At 36.9% G+C, this 23,441-nt stretch overlaps 1 protein-coding gene across 2 annotated transcripts; it reads right to left on the bottom strand.

Moving 5' to 3' along the window:
* Positions 1–1,254: 1,254 nt before the first annotated feature.
* LOC6556837 (C-type lectin 37Db) lies at positions 1,255–22,726 on the bottom strand. 2 transcript variants are annotated; one of them, XM_001983625.3, is made up of 5 exons: positions 21,746–22,726; positions 15,610–16,116; positions 7,669–7,772; positions 1,992–2,100; positions 1,255–1,620 (listed from the first exon to the last, which is right to left on the bottom strand). In XM_001983625.3, exons 1-5 carry the CDS (start codon positions 22,002–22,004, stop codon positions 1,370–1,372), a joined length of 1,230 nt encoding a protein of 409 aa, XP_001983661.2. In that variant the 5' UTR covers positions 22,005–22,726; the 3' UTR covers positions 1,255–1,369. The 2 variants fall into 2 exon arrangements, with proteins under 2 accessions (XP_001983661.2, XP_032598932.1); XM_032743041.2 differs by lacking the exons at positions 15,610–16,116; positions 21,746–22,726 and adding an exon at positions 10,934–11,430.
* Between the last annotated feature and the right edge of the window lie 715 nt (positions 22,727–23,441).

The raw sequence follows: 23,441 nt of genomic DNA, 5'->3' as shown, positions 1-23,441 counted from the left end.
CATTACCTTCTTCAATCAAATGCCATTCAAAATTCAGAGTAGGTCTGCTTATAAAATTTAGTTGTCCTTCTTAGGATAATTCATATTTCCTTCTCCTCTACTTAAATAACTTTTACCTGTCTAAATTTTGGAAGCGTTTAACTTTCGACATCTGCCATTTAATTTCTCTTAGCTTTACTCTTTGGCCAGCGCATGCGTTGCTCTCTCTTCTCTCTTCTCTCTCTCTCCCTCGCTCTCTCTCTTTCTGGCTGCCTTGTTGTCTCTGGCTTTTTTGAGCGCATAAACAACAAACAGTCTGAACACTTTTTTTAAAGGCACGTTTTGCCATTTATCTGTCTGTTTGTCCCAAAGGGGGTGGGTTCGTGGGACTAGCCCTTGCCGGCGGCGGCAACGGCGGCAACGGGCAGGTGGGCAGCAGCTCAACAGCTGGACAAATGGAGAGATAAACAGACCGTTGCACGACTGCCTGCTCTCTCTCTATCCCTCTCTCTCTCCCTCGCTCTCTCTCTCTCCTCTCTTTTAATCATTCTCTCTGCCTACCTCTGCTTCCGTGTGCAGCTTGACATATATTAAAACTTGGCGGATTGTCAAGTTAGCCTCAGTTGATTATTACTTTTAGCGGCATTGGTTTATTTATTTTCTGTTAGTTTCGCTGACAAACGACAGGTGGCTGCAATCTTAGCAGGATTAAGAAAAGGCGATGAAGCGAGTGGCAGGCAGTGCATGAGAGTCTCCACTTGCCAGAGAGTGCCCAAAAAGAGAGTGCCACCGCACTTGTAGGGGGAGAGGAGAGGAGGGAGTGGCCAGCTTAAAAGTTTGTCGACAGGCACTTTCAATTTTATTTGCGCGCATTATGGCCCAATATGATTATTGAGCGCATTGCTCATACGCATCGTTACCTCATCTTTGCAGTCAAGTAAATAAACCATCTGAAAATGGCCAACGATTTAAGTTTATAACGTTTTTTGCGTTTGAATTTTGTAATGATTTATTTTATTTTTACATGAGTAAATACAAATGCCTACGATTTATAATTTAATTTGTTTCCCTAAGCTAAGCATTCAACATGAACTTAATCAGATTTTGTTGTTTAATTTTTTTCTTCTCGCAATTTTGGATTCGTATGAAACTTGAATTTAAAAAAAAACACAAACATACGAAACACAGCAAGGCAAAATGTAATTGCCATTTTCACACACATACTTTTATCACCTTAGTCAACTAAACACATTAAAAACTAAATTTATTTCATGCAATGCTAAACTACTATTTTTTCTTTGTGTGTGTGCCGCAATGTCGCATATGCCTGATATATATCCTATATCTCGAATATATCTACATATTTAATGGGGGGGCGGGTTTAACTTCTTCAGACGGGCTGCACCTCGCAGACAAAGTATGTCTCGAAGCTGCAGGGTGAATCGTTCCATTTGAGTCCTTTGCCATCGCGATTCCACAGCTCCAGACAGTTCTCCTCCTCACCGTTCTCGTAGCGGAAATTGTTGGGCTCGCCAGCATTCCAGTTGGTGAACGTGATTGGTCGTCCGGTGGCCATCCAAAAGTAATTTCCCTCATCGGCCAAATCTGTGCCCGAAATCCAGAAATGCTCGTGGCCCAGGCCTGTTAATGTATGAATGAATGATAATCAGTGGGTGTGAGGGTTATAAATGCATATTTCAAACAGCTTAGGGCATTGTGGGCGTGGCAAGGCAGTCCAACTGCCCTCTTGCATTCATCGCACATTCACTTTTTGTTGCGGCTGCCGCTGCGGCTGCGGCTGCTGCTGTGGGAAAGTGCATCGAAATTGAATGCTTGGCCGCAATTCAAGTCGACCGTTGGCCAACAAAAGCCGTTGCCAACTAGTCCCCCCCTTTGTCTTTTGTTAGTTTTGGGTTACCAACAACTTCCGCGTATTATGCACGACTCGCAAGTCAAAGCTGCCCCCCAACTCGGGGCAACTGCTTATCGAGTTCAATCGTACATTCACTTACCAAAGTCGCGTATGTGTTTCTCCAGTCTATCGTTCTCTTCCTGTGATGAAATGCTAGCCAAGTGCATACCATGGTAGCGACAATATTGCGTGGCTTTGAACCAATTCGCCTGTAAAGTTGAAGAACAAATACAAAAAATATATGAGTAAAGTGGCAAGTTTTCAAAGCTAAAAAGTAAACTTTAAATAGCTATGCAACGAAGTACAAGTGCTCTTCGTAATTTGTTTATTTGATTTAATAGATATATAGTATATAGATATGTACTACAAAGTAATTAGGGTAATAGTGAAGGTTCTATAAATAATTTACATGTTTATAATGCAGATAAAAATATTAAAAATCTTTTGATTATTATTTAAAATGTATAAGCAGCTATGTGACAAATTTTTATTACAGAGGTGTTTTTCTCTAAGCAGTTGAAAAATAAAGAAAACTTTACTTTAGAGAATCATAATTATGCAATTTAAATTCTTCAACCCACATCAATGGTTCAAAAATATCTAACTAACAAGTTCCATTTGAGTTTCTTTATATCTGTGTAAGTCAAACCACACAAAGCCAAGCCGCAGTAAGATTTTATGGAGCATCTAAGTTCATAAAAGTTTTTGGCCAAGCACAAAAGAATTTGGCTATATCTTGGCATGTTTGCATGAAATGCACGACAGGTAAACATGAACCGTAAGCATGTCGCTTGCCATTAAGGCTGGCCCCCAGACCTTGGGATGGGGAATGGAGAATGGAGAGCGGTACTTTTCTTACATCATGTATGGCAAACTAATTGACTTCTTGGCGTCAGTGGTGCGTCCTTTTACAGCCCAATAAACACTTTCAGTGAGCGTGCCACAAACACAATCAAAACAACAATAGCAATAAGAAAAGCAGCAGGAGCTCGCATTAAACACTTTCTCCACGTCATTGGGATGCCGCAGACAGGATGCCCGGATAGCCAGCCAGCTAGCATGGATGCTATCGGCAGGATGCTGCGTCAGTTTGCGCTTTATTCGCGCACAATTACGGCTAATACAATTAAAGCAAAGTTAATGACGATGCCGATGCTGTTGAGTTGGGCGGCAGACCGCAGAGCCAAAAGCATGACGAGAGCTCCACGAACAGACAAAGTATGTGGAACAGGAGTCGGAGAAAAGGTAGCATCGGCTGAGAGGAGTTGCGCCATATGTTACACTAAAAAAAAATCTAGTTTCTTTTGAATATATAATTGTTTATAAATTTGCAATTAATTTCTTGAAAGTAGCAAATCAAATTCCAATTTTTATTTCTTTTCTGTTTTCGCTGCAAAGTCTCTGCGTTTCTTTCTCTAAGTGTAATTGCGTAATCGATTTAGATGCGCATCACCTGCTAGTTGAAAAGCACTCACATGGCAGCGAGGACTGCCAGAAATTGTGGTAAAGATACAAAAAATATTTCTACAGCCACATGATAGAGAATCAACAGGCAGACAACGGGCTTGTAGCCCGGGGAAATTCAATGGTTTGGCTAATTACATACAGGTTGATGCATGGGCTTAGCTGGTGTTAACCAGAAGCCATTAGTGCTAATTGAATATCAAATTACACTTATTGATAAACCGATAAATAGACCAAATTTTGAAAAGTGTTGACAAACTAAATTCAGCAAATGGTCGGCTGCGATTGGCATCATTAAAAGGTTTTTGGCCAACTTCAGGCATTCGCTAATTGGCAATCATCAAAATGAGAAATTCCAATTGCGTCGCTAAGGACACTGGCACACTCAACTATGCCACCAACCAAGCAACACCCACTCTCAACTGCTGAATAATTCAAAATAAAATATAAAATGCTGTCGACTTTTATTGACATTTCTCACAGATTTTTTACAGCCAGCTAGGTAAAAGATTGAGAGGGAGACGGGGAATAGAGAGAGAGAGAGGGGGCAGGGTAGGGCACACATATGAATGTGGCAGCTGTGACATGCCGTTTAAGATCTGGATCAGTAATGCACTCGAACTGTGGATTGTCGAGTTGAGTCGAGTGCAACATCGTGACATGTATGCCACATGTGGGCAGCAACAACAGAAGTAGCAGCAGCAGCAGCAGTCGATGTAAGGATTGGCGCAGAATGAGATTGAGTTGGGAGAGTTCGATGGATATTACACAATTATTATGTATTACGTAAGAGAAAGAGCGAGAGTGTGTGTAAATATAAAATGGTTTAACTTCAGGCTTTAAAATGAATTAAAGATGAGGAAAACTAGGCAGAAAAATGTTCAAGAAATGTTTAAGAAATTATGCGCATACAAATTATAGAAATGGGAAGCAAAATGTGTGATTTTTACAGTCTGGACTTAATATAAATATATATATACACTTTGACAAAATATTGTAGTAATTTAAATTCGTTCAAATTATTTTTTTATTCACTTAATTGAAATCCAGTTTGTAGTGTCAATATATATTTGGACAGAGTAGGCTAAAAGCAGCTACTGATTAACGACCAACAGCTCAATATTCTTGTTTCCACAAATGTCATGCAAATAGAATTTATAGCAACTCAATTAGGGGGGGACAACATAATATTTGACAATTTTGTAAGTGTTATTAACACAACGAATACTACTATGAACATAATATATACATATATATGTATATATATGAATCGAATGAGTTGCTCAATCGTTAGCCTCTCCTCGCATAATCAACAGCAATTAGTGTCGCATTAAAAACAACATCGACAGAGTCCACATCAATTTGGCTGACTGGCCAAGTAAACTGCCTGCCCGCCTGCCTGCCAGTCTACTGCCTACTGTATGATTTTTCTCTGGTTATTCGTGCCGCTGGCAATTTAAGTTAAGAGGGTAATTTTCAGATACCCTTGAAGAGACAATTATATATTTAGTCGATGAACTCGTAACGCATAAGATATTTACCAGCTGAATTGATATAGCCAGGTGTCTTCAGCTTTGAAGCTATCTTGATAATGCTAAGTATATCTTCGATTTTTTGCTGCAGGCAGTATATGAAGTCAGCCGGATCGGTTCTCTATACCATATAGCTGCTTTAGATCTTTTGAAGATGTGTTCTTGTTTGGAACAAGATGAACAAGCTATCCAATTAAAACTCTCCTCATATTTGGTACAAAACTCATCCAGATTCAATTACGAATGATCAGTCGAGAACTGAGTTCTTGTGTAAAATCTCCTTTCTTTTTTTTAAGCTATCTTAATCAAACATTCTCAATAAGTATATTTTAATGAGCATTACATTTGTACATCAAATCACTTAGCAGCAATTCGGTCTGCCAGGGTATCTAGTATTCGTAGTACCCAAGATGGCAGTTCTTTCCAGGTCGTTTTTATTTTGAATTTGGCCAACCGCATTTGCATTTTGCCACACGACTGCAACGCGATTGTTTACAGTCAAGATTTCGCAATGCGTAAAACACGAAACACAAACTTTAAGTTGATGCTTATTTATTCATGGATTCTTGCAGTGATTCTTAATTTTGCGGAGGAGGAGAATTTGGGGAGGGTCTTAAATAAATAAATAAAATGGCAAATTTCTAAAGAAGTGACCAAAAGTTATGAATTTCTATTATACAAAAAGACAGATGTTCAAAAATGTATTCATGAACTGAAATGTCAACGTTCGACTTGGATGGCTACAGAGATGGCTACAGAGTTGTTTTTACCGTTATGTTCTCTTTTTTGGTTAACATGTTTTTTTTTTTTTGTTTTTTGGTTTTTTTGATATCATCGCAAATTGTTTACTAATCAGTTGTGGCTGCCGCTCTTTAATTAATGTTCTAATAATGAATTCAATTCACAATATCAAGCTGTCGGCATGCTCACAATAGAATTGTTTTATGTACCACATGTGTGTGTGTGTGCCACCGACTACCCCTGCCACTAGCCCAACCCTCTTGACTCAACACTGGCACTGTGTGTACATAAAACAATAAAACATGTAATTACTTTTTTCGTTAGCTTTGTTGTTTGTTGGGCATTATTTGGAATTGGGGGTTACAAATACCACATAAGTCAAGCATCGATTTAACGAGCAACGTTAAAACTTTTGAAGTTTATAATCGATGGGCACACTGATTACTGCAAACAGATTAAAGAGTTGCTGTCAATTTGCATGGCTAACTTGTTCAAAAGACATCAAAATACGTTTCCAACTAATTGAAATTTCGGGCTTAGCTCATTCTAATCACTTTCCATAGCTTACACTAAACTATTCGGCATTCAAATGAGTAATTAATCGCTTAGCAGTTAATTTGCTAATTGAAACATCAAGCTAACCGCATCACTTTTCACTTTCCACAGCTAATATTGAGTATGCTGCACTTAAGCGAGCAATTTATCGTTTAGTATTTCAATTCACTCGTTTTGCTTTATCTAAGCACCTGTTGCTGAAATTAATTGACAGCCCTTTGCAGTGATAAATCTTTTGCAGCACATGAGAAATAAGTTGCAGCTGAATTGGCTATAAATCTTTTCACCCTCTCGACATGTCAAAATTTTAATTTAAATTGTAACTTCAAATACATGAAATTAAAAACAAAACAACTTCCTCTACAAGCTCACTTATGTTGCTCCGTTTCGAATTCAATGAATATTTGTTTCACTCATTTACATCGATTAGTTTTCAGTGGCTGTCCGTTAAATTGTTTTTTATTAAATGAGCTTTTGGCGTGGTTTTAAAATTCAAGGAGAATGCTAAACACGGCATCGCAGAAATTTATAGATATTATTATGTGAATACAGCAAACCGTTGTAAAACATTTGCATACTCGTCTCTCAGCGAATCGCTTTGGCGCCGCATCGTAGTCGCTAGCGTTTTGGGCGCGTTTTTTGTGGGTTTTCTTCACTAATATGATTTTAATATGAATGAATAGCTGCATAAATTATGAAAAATCTCGACAAATAACAATGCCGCAACGTCACCATATTAACCAAATGTTCGATGCGTGTCCAAGCACGTTGCCCGCTGCCATTATTCAACTTTGCTACAATTTTGGCATTGATATCAATTCTGAGGCTAAAGATATTAAATAATTAATGATATCAAGAAGGTTGATGGTATCGCAGGTGTGTCTAACTTAAAAGAAATAGAGTTTATGAATCGAATTCTTTACATTTTGTTATTTGTTTATTATAATTTTAAATGTCGATACTTGGAATTTAGCAGGTTGTTGGACTTTGTTGCAGATGTTTGCAGTTTTTTGGTTAAATTGTTGCCAAAGTAGAAATCTTGCATTGCATTAAAAGTAATTGCATTGTCTATTGTCGGCCATTAATTTTTATTTATACTTATACTATATAACTAAAATTTTAAATTTTTATAGTTGCAATTTATTTAATAACTCCATAAGACGATTTTTATTGGTGGTGGTTGGTTTTTGAGAATTTTAACTATACATTATATGAAATCCGGCTTAGCATCTTGGTTAAGTTTGTGCTAAAGTACACATCTTGCATATTAACGCCATATTTATTATATTGTCTTAAATGTTGTCGGCATTTAAGTATCATATATGGTTGCATATGTGCAATCTGCCGTTCAATTTAATGGCAAGTAACCGAACCGGACTTGCAGAGGGACGGACTTGGAGGGGCGGACGAGACAATTGAACCGTTGAGCGGCTTAAATGTATTTTTTCTTCTTCTTTTTTTTATGGTTGGCAGAATGCCGCTTACCTTGAAGAAGATGCCGAGGTAGTAGCGCTTCTCGCCCAGCTTCAGCAGCGGCATCGTCCACTTATTCGGCGTGTACTGTGACTCGTCCACGCAGTTGGGGCAGTCTAAAAATAAAAAATAAAATCAAAAAATACATATCAATAATTATACTTATCTCCCGCAGAAAGGTAAACAACACAATAAAATACTTAAGTCCATTATTGCAGAAATTTAAACAGGGCAACAAAAATACCAAGGTCGATTTTTGAAATTTGCATATAAAAAAACAGCTAATAAAAAAACCGATCTTAAAATATACAGTTTGTATTTAAAAACTCGCATCCCGTTATGAAAGCTATACTTAAAAAATCCATAAAGTTTAATTTTCACAGAATTATAAAAACGCGTAAGTTGAATTTTGAACAACTGCTCTTTGCTGGATTCTCAGCTTATTATGTGCCTTAATTGATTAATTATCCATTGCGAATATCGACCATAAAAACCATATTTAAATTAAATAAATTGGTATTTGAATTGAATTATGAGTGTTCATCTCTATAGTCTGGGAATTCCAAATAAAGTGAATTGGATTGTCTACAAAACAAGTTCAACCAGTCGATGGACTAGAATTGTTGACAATAGTTTTATGATAAAACCATGGTGGGGGAATTTACAAATGATAAAAATAACCAAATCAAGGTCAATGCCTTTTATGCTAACTTGTTCAGACAATGGGTTCTGAGTGTGTGAAGGTTCCTTACAACATCTTAACAAACATACGTGTGTTGGCCAAGTTAACGGCGATTTCTATTGTTATATAAGTCACAACGAACAAACACAAAAGGCAATAAAAGCGACACCCAAACAAATATATGGCAAATATTTCACGAATGCTGTTAATTAATCATCCCAAATGGACGTCATTATGGCAGACCCAAGGTCTGCAGAAGGCGGCACTAATAGTAATTATGAATGTTGCTTTTTTTAAGGTTAGCATTGTTTCTTATGACGGTTTTTTTTTTTTTTTTGGTTTATTGCGTCTTCAGTGCTGGCGTTGAAGCGAGCCATTCAAGTAGTATTTACATGAGTTAACACTGAAAAGCTGGTAAACATTTTGACTGCATCATAAAACGTGTAATTTATTAAGAAATAATGCGAAATGCCGCCATTTGTGTAATGAAATGAATGCCCTGAATTGGCCACACAAAATGTCAAGATTTACATAAAAGAGATATATATATATGCGAAAATACAATATACAAGAGAATCAGATCTTTCCTTCTAAATATAAAAATAAAAATTATAGATAGCTGAAGAGTTAGATAAATAGATGGACAGACAGATAAATAGATAAATAGATGGATAGATAGATAGATATATAAATAGATAGATATATATTCATATACATAGATATATAATTAGATATGTATATGTGGATAAAAAGATAGAATCGTTGCTATGTCAGATATATGACAAAGTGTTCATCTCAGAAATATGTACTGCCTGCAGCAAGAAGACCGATAAATGCGAAGTTTCAAAAAAATAGCAGCAAAGTTGACCGACTAGTTTGCATAGAAACAGATAGACCAGCTCAGCTGGTGATGCAAATTAAAAAAAAAATATATATATATATATATATATATATGTATATATATACTTTATGGGGCTGTGGATGTTACGGCATTTTTCACAGTTTTCTATGCAATGCACCATACGAATTAAGCACGCATTGTTAATTTCTTAACTTATCTATATATATATTGCCAGCCAGTCGACTGACAAATTAAATGTGCAAATTGATTAATTTGCAGCTAAGTTTATTCATTTAGCTATAGTTTCGGTCTGTTTATTAAACAAAAGTTTGCCACAAACAATAACTGCTATTTATTAATAAATAAAGTCAATTTGAATGAACGACTTCTTTTCGCTTTAATATTTATTACTTGTTTATAGTTCAGTTTTTTTTTTTTTCTGGCAGTCAATTAATCAGCAGCAAAGTAAACCAGTTTGAATTTAAGTTTTCAGCTTACAAAAGCGGGCGGGGCAGTCTCAAAGTCAATGTCAATGCTTGAAAATTTCTTGGGATAAGTGACTCCAATTAAAAGTTGAATTGTGCAAGGCTAGCAGCGATTTTTACGTGACCTTCTGTAGGAGTTGAGAGATATTTTTTGCCAAGAGGTGCTGACAGCTGACAGCGTTCATTATCATTTTCTTAACATTGAAATAAACTGGCAGCCAGCAACAAGTCGTTTAGAAACTCAACTCCGAAAGCATATTTGCAGACTTTATGCGACAAGTTTCCTGTGCAATAAAAAATAGTTCTGAATTTAAATTTTAGCCAGAACACGTATTCGTTTCTAACAAAAGAATCGTTTGAGATATAAATGTGAATGACGTTACTTTTTTTTTTTATTACTTCAACCAGTTTAAACGTCTTTTATGTTTGGCAACATTTATTTATTTGCTAATACTTTAACCTTTATTTTGACGTTCGTTTAGAATAATGTTTTGGTGCTAAGCATTTTATTCAAGTTTATTGGCTTTAGTTTTGTGTTTAGCGTGAAGAAAGTAATTCATTTAAATTTAAAAAAATTCCATTTGCTTCATAAAAGAAACCACATTTGATAGCCTGTTTGCAAGTCAACATTGATTATTACGCATACGCCATGTTGTTGAATTTGCTTGTGACTTTTGCTTAACCATGTTGTGTAGCTGATTTTATTGCACACCACTTGCCCTACTTGCTCATCCATAAACTTTAAATCTTCCACAGATTTTTTTTATTATTATTGATATTATATGAACAAATTGACCCCGGCCTTCAATTCTATTTTATTTGAAAATTTATGCGCTTCTTTTAAGTGATTTGTGTGCTTTTTGTTGTAGATCCAATTTGCTTATGTTACAAATCTATAAACAGACAAAAACCAGAAGAAAAAAGAGCAACAACATCTGTACACACAAATTGGAGCGAGGTACGCTAATCAAAGAGTGATAAATCAATTCGATAGCTGGCCAACTTATGGCATCATATGTAAACAACTCCTTAATTAAATGCTAAAAGTAAATATCAATACCAGATACCAAAGAGAAAAAACTAAATTGTATAAATTTGAACTCTTTTTCGTTGTTGGCGCTGCGCTGCTGCCTTATTTGGAAAGTGAAAGTGAATTTTTGATAAGTTGCCCACTGTCCGGAAGGATGCGCCGTGAAGTGTTGCGTAATGGCCTGGCTGCCAGCTGGCTCAAAAAGTGGGCTAAATTTAATTGGGTTAACATCAACATACCAGCTATGGGTCCAGCTGTTTTACTCGGTGTCGCCAGTGTCCTATCCACGCTGCACAACAGCTGCACGGCAATTATCACAGACAAAACTATATATTTTTCCATGTTGTGGCTGTTGTTGGTTGTTTTTGTTTCAAATTTAGTTTATCTCTTTGTTATGATGATTTTGGAATATTTTATGTATATTTATTTTGTGTTGGAATTTTTTATTTTACAGTTATGCAAATTGGCACTTCCGTAAAGCTAGCAAACAAAACAACGCATTTTTTTGTCGATTACAAATTTATGATATTCCGCCGAGATGCACAGATATGATAAATTATAAATGCCGCGTTCCGCTTTTTGTATTGTAATCGTACGTTGTCGTTTAGCGAGATCTTGAAACGAAATCGAAAGTTGGCGAAAAAAAAACAAGACTCAACTGATTTGGAGAGTCGACTAACAATATTAATATGAATACCTCAAATCTCGAATACGTCGTGCGCATGCGCGCCCAAACTGACCGTCGGTTGTCGAAGAACTAACAATTTTGGTCCGCTTGAGCACCAACTAATGCTGAATCCCCTGCAGAGAGAAAACACAGCTGCCAGAGAGTTGCAGCAACTGCGAGAGAGAGGGCGACTCAGGAGATAGAGAGAGAGAGAGAGACTGAGCCGGTCGAACTGGTTGCAACCAACTTGTTTGGTCGGCGAGTTTTTTATCTACGAATTTTTTTTTTTTTTGTATATTTGGTGTGAAACGCTCTGCAAGATTAGCATCCGTTGAGATGCGACTGATGAGGAGCGAGGGGTACCGTGTGCAGCTGACTGACGGCTGGCTTGTCAAACACTTGCCGCAGCCTTTGGCAGCTGGCAAATGCTGACCAAGGTAACATCAGTGAAGCGTGTGTTGATTTGCAGACATGCCCACCGCAAAACAAGCCGAAATCGAGCTCAAACTCGAGCCTGAGTGAAACAAACACCCCAAAGTCGGGCATTTCAAAATTCTGGTTTCGCATTGCAAGTTCTAAGATTTTGCAATTTCACAAAAAAGAACAAGAAAAAAATTTATAACGAAACCGAATTCATAGCTTACTCATTGAATGCTGATGCTTTTGACTTCTATTCAAATTGCTTCACAGCTGTTGCTAGCTGACATTTGCAGCTGACCTTGAACAGGTGATACACTGCGTATACGTTATATGTTTATGAAGTTATCATTTGTTACGTTAACAGAGCCAGCAAAACAGACTGCAGTCAACGAATGTTCATAACTTTAGCAGATTTTCTCAAAGTGTACTCAAAGCTATTGAAAAATACTTCAGCACTCGCACATTCTGATCATATCTAGCAACTATACTCAATTCATTCATCTGCTGTCAACATTTTTACTAGGCAGTCATTAAAATTCGTTGCCCAAAACTTGTCATAAAACAAGCTTACTATAAAATAAAGAACTTGTACAGCAAAAAGCCGCCTTCAAAATGGATGCACAACCATCACGACTTTTGGACTCTGAAATCCGCACAATAAATGAAGTGAAAAAGTGGACACCTTTTATGGAGCTACTTGGAATTGCTGTACTCATATGTAGTATATTTCGCATAATCTTTGGAGTCATAGATGAGAGACACATAGATTGTAATGCGTATCAAAATCGTAGACTTTGAGCAGATCTCATTGATACTCTTGAGACTTCAAAATAAAAACTAAAATGTCAGCCGACGGACTAAACAAGTTGGAAGTTGTACTACGCTTTGAATTTTGTGCTGCGATTAGCATTTGCCATTGGAGTCGCTTCTAAACAAATACAGATCGAGCATAATAGCCGATACGTGAGTTCATTGCTACTTGGCCAGGGCTATGTTTTATTCAGTGTAATAAAACAGTCAAGTTTCGTGCATAACTTTAGGGCTAGCTCAACCGTTGTAGTTGCCGCTAGCCTAATCTTGATTTATAATTGGGCACTTCAAACGGTCCCAGTTGAACTAATTTCTTACAATTGATCAAATCATTACACAAATATTCTACAAGTTCTACAAGTTATTTATTGATTAGTTATCTATAAATTATTAATGGGCAGTTATAAGACAATATTTTACGATTGCCATAGGGCAATATTTATACTTAAGAATTTTAATTGTTTTCTTTGTACAAACGTGTTTTTGAATTGAATTTTGAAATGCATAAGTAAAAGAGTGGGCAGTTTCGCAAACGTGTCGCAATCGTTAAAAAATGTTTGCTGAATTTATTGATGGACTACAGCTAATGGATCAGACAAAGATACCATAAACAGCTGGTTCGACGGCTAAATGCCAAGTTGTGTTAATTTGATAGTTTGTTAATATGTTGTTGTTATGTTTCTTATTTAAATCATTCGATTTTTCTTCTACTTGGTAAATTTCGGGGATTTTTTTTAAAGTGCCCTTGATGAAGATTATTTTTTTTATAAATGTTTCGGTTCTTCCCCCGATGAATTTATGGATTTGCCTTTGAAAGATGGTCTAGAGCAAATGGATCAGACAAAACTACCTTAAACAGCTACTATTATTTTTGAATGCAAATTGGCGAATAATTGGCGGGTTTGGCTAATTTTATAGTTTATTAATTTGTTGCTATGCTATTTTTTTATTTCAAAAATTAGATTTTTTTCTACACGGCAAACATTTTGTGCTTTGATTGGCTTTGCCCTTGATGAAGATTATTAGTTTCGGTATTTTAATAATTCGGTTCTTCCCCCGAAGAATCATAAATTTTGTCGATGGTTAAGATTTCTCAGAAAAATATTATCTAGCAATTTCAATTTGTACTTAGTGCAGATTTTAATTATTTTGATTATTTTAATTGATTAAATAATGTCAATTAACTTGGCTTTTATATGCAAATGGCTTTTAAGATTTAACAATAAAATATTCATAAAATATTTATTAGTCTACATTATATCAATATTAAGGTAAATTTGCAAACGATTTAATAAAATCAAATCGAACGATTTATGGCAGAAACGTGTGAATTCAAAGTTGCAAATCTTTCGACTGAAAAGTACCCATCATTGAAAAGTTATTTCAGCAATTTTCTGTTTCTGTTGACTATTTAAATAAGATATAAGATAGAGATCAATCAAAAGTTAAATGTTAAATATTGATTGTACAATTATAATTCATGGCCCTGCAAATACAGTTGGCGAATAAAGCTTAAATTGCGTAAATGGGCTGAAATAGCAACGCATAAATTAAGTAAAATACACACAACTTTGGATGCTGGAAATGACGTTGAAATAAAAAAACTTCCATCCATCATACGCCTCGTGGGCCATGAACCGAATCGGCGTGAAAATGACATTTACTACAACAGACCCCCCAAGCAAATAATGGCCCAAACTTTGGTGGCAGATAATAACAAGAATAAACAGGTGGAGATATAATACCCTCTCTTTATCTGTGTCTAATGTGCGGGCTGATGTTCAACTAGGTAGCTGCATCATCAGCCAAAACTACTTAAAAGCAAGACCTGTAATATGAATAATACGCTTATGGGAGAATTATCTTTGGACTCCAAAAAAATCAAGTTTACAGCGCATCAAAGTCGCATGTTGTGAGCATGTATCGCTTTTTTACTGATTCCCCTCAGACTTCAAAATAAAATCGAAAATCTCGCCAGTAAACAAGCCGGAAGCTATTCAACTTTACTTTGCATCCAGCATTTGCCATTGAAAGTAGATCAGAGACGCTTCTAATCAAATTCACATCGAACTAATTGCTCAGGGCTATTCTTTATTCATTGTAATAAGAAACAAATAAATTCCGTGCGTTACTAACTCAAAAAAAAAAAATAAATAAATAAATAAAAATGCAGTAGGAAGCAGCTATTTGTGAAATGAAAAATTATTATTATTTTTTGATTATTATTATGATTGATGGAGATTACAATCTTTATATTTTAAAATTGCGGTTCTTCCCCAGACTAATCATATTTGTTCTTTGTCAGATTTCTTAGAAATCTTCTATCTAGCAATTTATTTAATTGTGTACTTATAGCTGATTTTAAATATTTAATTCGTTTAATTAGTTGAATAATGTTCTAACATGCAAATTGTTTTGTTTTTTTGCTATTTCCAAAATCAATTCCTTACTGCTGACTCGTCTATTTGTTGACGTTATCCCAGGCGATTGTCAAAAGTCATAAATTAAATAAAGACATTCGCTGATGCTGCAAATGATGTTGAAAAAAATACTCTCATCCATCATACGCCTCGTGGGCCATAAACCGAAACGGCGTGCAAATTACATTTACTACAACAGACCCTAAAATGTGGCATTTGCATGCAAATAAATGGCTCAAAAACAAGTGGAAAATAGCAAGAATAAACAGGGCGGAATTTAATAGCCTTACGGGGTATACAAATGTTACCATCAATACCCTCTCTCTCTCTCTCTCTGTGTGTGTGGGATGCTGTTAAACTAATAGCGATAGCATCAGCTGAAACTACTTAAAAGCAAGGTCATTAGCTGTAATATTGATGATAGTCTTATGGGAGCTGCAGCTACTTCAAATTTGTAGTTTGATTGATGGACAAGCTTCATTAAATAGAGCTGCCCCAAGCAGCAATTTCCGTGATCCATTAAATTGTACGCTTGATAACTTTATCGCTCTATGATTTGAAGACTTAATTAATAGTTTCTTTTTTCCCCCAAACTTACCGCTATCGATTTCGTTCTCACTGGGATCACGATGAAATATGTTGCCATAGTATTGATCGTGTTGCTCGGATTCAACACTCTGCAGCGACTCTTGCACATCCTCATCGAATTCATCCTGTGGATTACTGTTTGCCTGCAACTGCTGATCCGTCAGATCATCATCCTCCTGCTCATCCTCATAGCGAACACGCGCCCGATCCGAGCTCGTCGCCGTTGTTCGCTTTGCAGCTGCAGCTGCCAAACGATTCCGTTGCGCTCCGCCGCCGCTCCTCTTGAAGCCATCGCTGCTGGCGGAGAAGCCCCGGGGATGTGGACGACGACCCGTGGCGGGCTTTGGCTTGGGCAATATATCAGCGATGGTGGGTGCCTTCTGGCTGACGGTGCGATTGGGAAACAAGCGACGCTCCAGAAAATTGGCAAATATCTGTTGCGTTATCTGATTCTGGCGCGCCAACTCGCTTTGATCCAATTGAAAGTGATTGTTTGCACTGTTGTTGTTGTTGGTGCCTGCAATTACAATTGGGATGAAAATTGGATGCACGATTAATCACTGTAATCACATGTGGGCCGTCGCTCAATTGTGAAATCCCAACACACAGGTGGCTGCCACTTTGGGGCAATTACATAAACGCTGCCGTGCTGCGGCCCACACTCAACTCGATTTGGAGCCACATGATGAGGTGCAAAAAGAGCATCAGCAGAAGTAATTAAAAAACGTGTACAACCTGTACAGGCTGACGAGTTTTTAATGCTTCTACTCAGGGACAGAGTATTTATTGAGGGTCAAGTGTTTATCAAGTTTTCTTTTTAAGCTTAATTAAAATGCTTGAAATTATTGCGATTAAAATGATTAAATTAAACTGACAGCCCATCTACAAACTGGCACTTTTGGACAGTCGCAGAAGGATTCGATTTCATAGTGTAATTCCTCATTTTGTAAATGATTCTAAAAATAAGTTCAATGGCATTTTAAATGAGATTAATTGGAGAATCACTTTTAATATGAATTTAATGTTTAAAACGAGCTCCTGACTTGAAATTGATCTAAGAAGTGATTTCTCAAATAATCTCATGTAGGAATGGGGGTAAACCTTACACATCCATAACTTTGTCAGAAGCGATCACATTTCTAAACTCAAGGGCTATTTGATCATTGCTTGACCTTTAGATTAATATAACATTTAAAGTTTAAAATACGACTTCGCTTCGGAATTCATGTAAATATGAAACACAGAGCTTTGTCGAAACTAAACCGATTTTCAACAATCAAGTCTGGTCAATCATAGTTTGACCTCTAGAATAATACAATACTTAAAGTCTGACTCGAAAATCATGTTGAAATGATACCACAAAAAAGTGTTAGTAATGATTGGATTTTCAAAAGCCAGTGCTTATTAATAATGGTTTAACCTCTAGAAATTGTATACAAAAACTGCATTCCAAAAAAGGTCTAGATTTGCAACTATAAATGAGAAACTAAAAAACTGGCAATTCTATCTGAAACACACCTCTTTAATTACATTCTGTCTTGGCATTATTTTGGATTGACATCTGTCATCATACTGGCTGGCTTCTCAAATGACACACATCAATCAAATCTGTGACCCACAAAGACTGACTCACTGAGAGCGAGAGAGAGAGAGTATACCGTCTGCGTGTGTCTAGCCTCAGGGTCGCATTTCTGCGAAGCACTCAAGATCATTAGCTGGAGCTCCAGCGGGTTACGTTTATTTTTTGTTCAAAATTTGCATATTTTTCGTTTTTTTGTGACTCTTCCCGCTTCTTGTGCTTCATTTTTAATGAGAGATTAATCGATTGCCATTTGGCTAAAGTTGGAACCCCCTGCTTCAACTGCAACTGTGTCAAGGTTGTATAAAAGCATTTTACTGCTTAACATTAAAGCACATTCCAGTTTGCGTTACAGTTCCCGTTCCAATTGCCATCTTCCCCTTCCCCGCATCCCTCATTCCAGTTAATGAGTTGAAATTGCCAAATAATTGATATAAATGCTGCTGTAAAATGCGCAAACAAAACGACATTAAAGATTTTACTGCTCTTAAACAGCTCGCTAGATGTATTAAGGAAAGGTACACACACAAAATGTAATAAAACCTAAAGACAAAAAAGAAGCAAACCAAAAAAACAAAACCACAAAAGATGTCGCACACCCACCAAAAATTGTTGATTACCCCGTCGTTTTGGGGTTTGTTTCGCATTTTGAGTGCGTGTTTTTGCAACGCCTTTACAAATATGTTTTTTACCTTCATCAGTGTCCGTAAATTGAATTAAAATTGATTACACAATTTCGAATTATGCCAGCGGCAATTATATATTTTTAAAATTATTTTTGAAATGTTGGCTCATTATGGTTCAAGAGACATCATTTTTGTTTTCTAGGGCATCCCCCTTGACATTTGTGTGTGCGCTGAAGCAAATCCAATTTCAGTTATGGACACTCAAAGTGGGATACATTTAAAATTGGGTGTGTTCAGTGCGCTATAAATCATTGCACTGCTAAATTTGTACAATTTAAAGTCAGTGCAAAGTTTACTTTGTCCAAAAGAGTCATGATTTGATTAAAATTACATTAAAATTAACTCGTAATAAAACGATTATTGCCTTGTGTTAGTTAAACAAGATTCGTTACAAAGCTTTCCTCAGCCATAACTAAAAATCAGTTAGTTCTGAAAAGTGAAAGGGAAAGTATATTTTTCATTTTGATACAAACAAACAATGTTTTTTTTTCAACTAAAATAAATTTACAGAGTCTGCAGCATTTTAACACACAATCTCTAAGTGCAATCTAAGTGCAGCACTCAAAAACTAATTGAGAGCTGAATTTTTTTCGAGTCATTCATATTTATATTTTGACTTATTTCCGTGGCATTAATTATCGATTTCAAACCCAATTGCCGGGCATCCTTCAGTGAATTGTTGTGGTTTTTGGTCTGCTGAGGTCAGCCAGTTGCTACCATTAAACCGACAAAGAAATACAATGGGCTCTAATAGCCGTCACATTATTGGGCCCCTATTGTTAACAGGCCTAATTGTTCTCAACGAGCCAACAAATTCAAAACTAAATAATCCTTGAGATACTATTATGACCATTTGTCGCTCATTATGAGCCACATTTCAATTGCTGTTCGCCCAATTTACATGCCATTGTTGGTCGAATTGTTGTCCAATTGACCATTTGAAAGTCGGGCCAGCCTGTCGTGATGGCCCCAAAAGGCACAATCTATAATCTAGTTGCCCGATCACCGATCGATTTACACGCACCGTTTTTGTCGTATTGGATTTGAAGTTTATTAATTTCACGAGCGTGCAACGTTCAACGTGCAACCATGCAACGTAACCCAGTTCTGTCTCAAAATGTGATGTGTATCTCTCTATCCAGCAGTTACTACAACGGCATGACCACATTGGCTAATTGTCGTCTTGGCTGGCAGTTACATAAATCATGTAGACTCGACGAGGATGTCGACTGCAAGCTGCCTTGAACGACAACAACTGCAAATAACAACAAATAGTAAATCATTTTGACTTGCATCTGTTGCAGATAGCCGCCAGTTTCAACTACAACGCTTAATGTATTTGGATCTGTATCTGTATCTGTATCTGTAATTGTGGCTCAAAAAAAAAAAAAAAAACTTGCAGCAACTTCTGCAAAGAATTGAGGGCCGCTTAATTGCCGCTTGGCTGGAAAGAGGTCAATTAGCTCAGCACAGCATCTGCAAGTAGACTCCGCAACCTACTCTTACTCCTTCCCTCCCCCCTTACATCTCTCTCAACACTGCCCCAGTACTTACCCAATACAAGCGTTTGTTTTTGCAGCGTTGCGCAAACAGAAAAAACAAACGCGATGTGCGAAAAATATGTATCCAAAAATGTTTGCGATTTCAGCTTGAAACAAGACCAGATTTCGCACATTTCCTAAATAAATTAGAGTCTTAAAACTAAAATGTGCATTTATTTGGCACACAAAAAGTTTTTAATTCGTTTTTTAATTTTACAATTGTGCAATCAATGCGCTCGTAATTAAACCACAAAACGTTTGTCATACTTGGCGTATGCGCAATGCAATCGTAAAGCGCATACGACCCGTTGGACGTTTAGAAACTGCGCTTGTTTTTTATGCCCTGGCAATGGGTAAAAATGTGTATCATAAAGTTGTGCAAAAGTATGTAAAAGGCGGAAGATAGCCATAAGGCATATATATTCCTAATCAGGACTAATCGAAGTTTCGATCTAACCAAGTCTATCTGTGTGTTGGTCTGTTTGAACAAGTCTATCTCAGAGACTTCCAATTTGGAATGAGAGTTATCGCTTACCTCACACAAATCAAGTCTGATTCTTTATCGATATCGAAAACTTTCTATGTTTCGAGAATACCAATTATCGATCGCAATGAAATCTTCAATTTTAAATATACATCAAGATTGTAAATACCTTCATATTATATTGATTATCTGTAATAATTTCACTAAGATCGGTTGGGAAATCTATAGGTAAATATATGGATTTTAGAGTATCTTCTAGTTGAGCTCTCTCGCCAGAGTATTCTTATTTAGTTTTTACAGTTTGATTGACGTTTGGCAATTTGTAATATTTGGCAGATAACACGCATGTTGCAAATGTCTTTTAATGTCAAACGAGATTTTATACGAAAATCAAACAGCTTATTAATGATTTTTAATTGTTGATTAAGCTCTGTCGATTATTAACATCTTAATTATGCCATCGTTTTATTCTAGACTTTGCATATAAAGTGCGTAGTTTCTGTGACTATAAATTATTAATCAACATTTACATAATGTGCTGTAAATTTTCAGCCTAAGAACTGTCATTTAAAAAGTTTTAGCTATAGTTTTTGAGCCTATAAATTATTGATTATATTATATAAGAACTGGTATTTAAATGCTATTTTTAATTTGATAAATTTGCATCTATTATCGATGATTACATAAGAGGTGCTTGAACTTGTGAGGAAAAGAAAAATATATTAAGTATTTAAATAAATGCCATCATCATCTTAAGCCATTCAAGTTAGTGGCCATTAATCTTTAAGCCGACTTTGGAAATTTGTTTCATGCACGCGCTAAATATTTGCTTTGTATTCGATTCAAAAAATCAAAAAAAAATGTAGCAAAACGAGCAAAAGCAGAAATCAACTTTAAAGTAGCTATAAAAGGTGCTGGGACAAGTTTCACAACGCATTCAATTAGAATTTGTGCATATCTGTTAATTGTTAATTAGTTTAACGGTAATTTGTGAGCTCATCCACCATTCCAGAATTACCTAAATAAAAAATCAACTGTGTCTATATGCTGCTGTTGAATATTTAATTAGCTTGCCTATAAAGATGCCAATGACATTTAGAACAAGAAATTTGCTAGCTTTGCTCCTTAAACAATGGCCTCAAATGGGATAAAAACCCAGTTTTCGATTATGGATATTGATCTTAATACGATATATTTCGAAGAAAAACAAAGTGATCAAAATATTTGTTTTAATTTGTGCACTTAACTTTTGCGTTTTGTATATAGTCACTAATTAGATGAAGTCTGCTTGAGATGAAGATCTTATGCAATCAACTAATCAAAAGTTGGAGTACTGGATATGATTAGCATAAGCACTTAAAAAATAATATTCTGATATTAAGAGATCAGCAAAAAGTGATCAAAAACGGAATATTTAATAAGACTGTCTCAACTAACACCGTTATGCATAAACAAATAAAAGTCACCAGATCTGGTTTTTACATAAACAATTTAGCATTGTTTGACTGCCATCGCAAATTCATTAAAATGTTATGCATAGGTTAACCTTAAGGTCAGTTTGATTAAATGCTACTTTGACGCCTCAACAGCTCAATAGTTTGCCAAAGCATTTCCCATTGATGCATAATGAATAAAAACTATATAACGAATCTCGCTCTAAGTGCAATCTTAAATATTTGCACAACTATTGACGCGCAGCAGCCTCATTAACGTATATATCGATGGGATGACTACGATGCCGGCGACCTTGGCATGGATTTAGGTATTCAATTGCCACTCGAGCTATCACTTGTGGCTGGTTGTCTGGCGGGGGAGGTGGTGGGGTTAAAGAGAGCTCAAGAGCTTCAAGTACTAACCTCTTTTATCGCGGCCATTTGTGGCAGCTGCCTCCTTCTGTTGCTCAGCTGTGGCTGCAACTGGAACATTTCCTCGTCTGATGACTGTGCTGCTGCTGCTGCCGCTGCTGCCAATGCTGCTGTTCAAACTTCGTGGCACATTGCGAACGGTGACGATGTGTGGCACGTGCACATTTTGTGGCGTATTGTTACCGGAATCGACACTAGCCAAAAACGTAACGAGCACGGTGAATAATAGCGTTAAACGTAGCATTTTCATTGCGCGGAATTTGGTTTGTTAAGCTTCAAGTGGCAGCTGAAACTGAAACTATAGCCGAAGTTCACGACAGCGACACAGACACACGACTGAGCCGGAGACACGCCTCAGAGAAAGCCAGATGCAGGCTGCAATCCCCAACTCCCCCAAAATGTTGATATCGTTGACGCTGATGTTGATGATGGTGTTTTGTTTAGATATAGCAATAGTAGCTGCAAATTGTTTGTCACAATCCGGCCCAGGCAATGTTATGCAGTTCGGGGCGCTTTCTAAATTAGCAATGCGACAGATCTACATAAATGTTATGGAATATGAAAAGAGTTCACAATGGGTCGATCGAAATGTTGTTGTTGCTTTCTTGTTTTTGGTTTTTGGTTTTTATATCAGTGCTTCGGTTTTCTCCTCCTCGATGTTGGAATAGAGAGCGCCTGGCCATTAATCTGTGCCTCCGACATTCGATTAGATAATCGCACGAACTCGTCTTGTTTACTTTCTTTCCTCGATTCGGCAGCAACTGCTGCTGCTGCTGCTTCGAGAGAGAACTCGTATCAATTTACTCTCACTTTTTTGTGTGGTTGCTGGCACTCGTGAGCTGACCGACCTCAGAAGTGGTTCGCATTTATCGCTGGACTGTCGCAGCGTCCAGAGCCTCGGCTGGTTGCTCCGTGAACGTGTTTTTAATGTTTTTGCTGCAGTTGCGTTAGCTTTCGGCTTGCTTACTTACAGACTAAAGCGTTTGAACGCAACTAAAACACGTTGAGCGCTCGATTCCTCTCTGGAGCCGACGATCGGTCTTTGGATATTGACTCGGTCAGCTGCTTGCGCTTACCGCTTCTCTCTCTCTCTCTCTCTCTCTCTCTGTCCCGCTCTCAATCTCTTGGTCAGGTACTTCCCAGTTTTTCTCCACTCTCGCTCTTGGTATTCCAATCTCTCGCAACTTGTTTCGATTGACCAAGCCAAGCCTAAGCCAGTCTCGGTTGCATCGATATCTTCTCCTTCTTCGTTAACTGGCGTGAAAATAACCTTTTGCATCGAAGTCATCTTCTTTGAGCATGTGCAAGAAGCGGTTTCTAATTACATCTCTGATCAGGTGTGTGTTGGGTGCGGCTGTTAAGCGGCTGCTGGTTTTTAGTTGTCATCTGATTTAACCAGCTTGTGAGGCCAACAAGCGTTGATCGTTTGCCCTTTGCCAGGGTTGCTGTTGGGCCATAAATAAGTGGATTATCCAACCGATGTGTGCTGATTGAGTTAGCATATTCATATTTATGGTTTAATTATAGATTATGCACATTCCTTTCATTTTGTTATCGAGACTGCATAGAAAGCGATGTGCGGAATGGCATTAATATATATATATTAATGTCTCATATTTTGTGACAAATTTATAAATACTATTTACTACGACATCTCATTCATAGCCCCAAAATTAAATTCAACACA

The sequence above is a fragment of the Drosophila grimshawi genome, unplaced genomic scaffold (assembly GCF_018153295.1).
Source record: "Drosophila grimshawi isolate 15287-2541.00 unplaced genomic scaffold, ASM1815329v1 contig_44, whole genome shotgun sequence".
NCBI classification, from domain to species: Eukaryota; Metazoa; Arthropoda; class Insecta; order Diptera; family Drosophilidae; genus Drosophila; species Drosophila grimshawi.
Note: the sequence above shows the minus strand (reverse complement) of the source record. Positions and strands in the feature narration are given on the sequence as shown.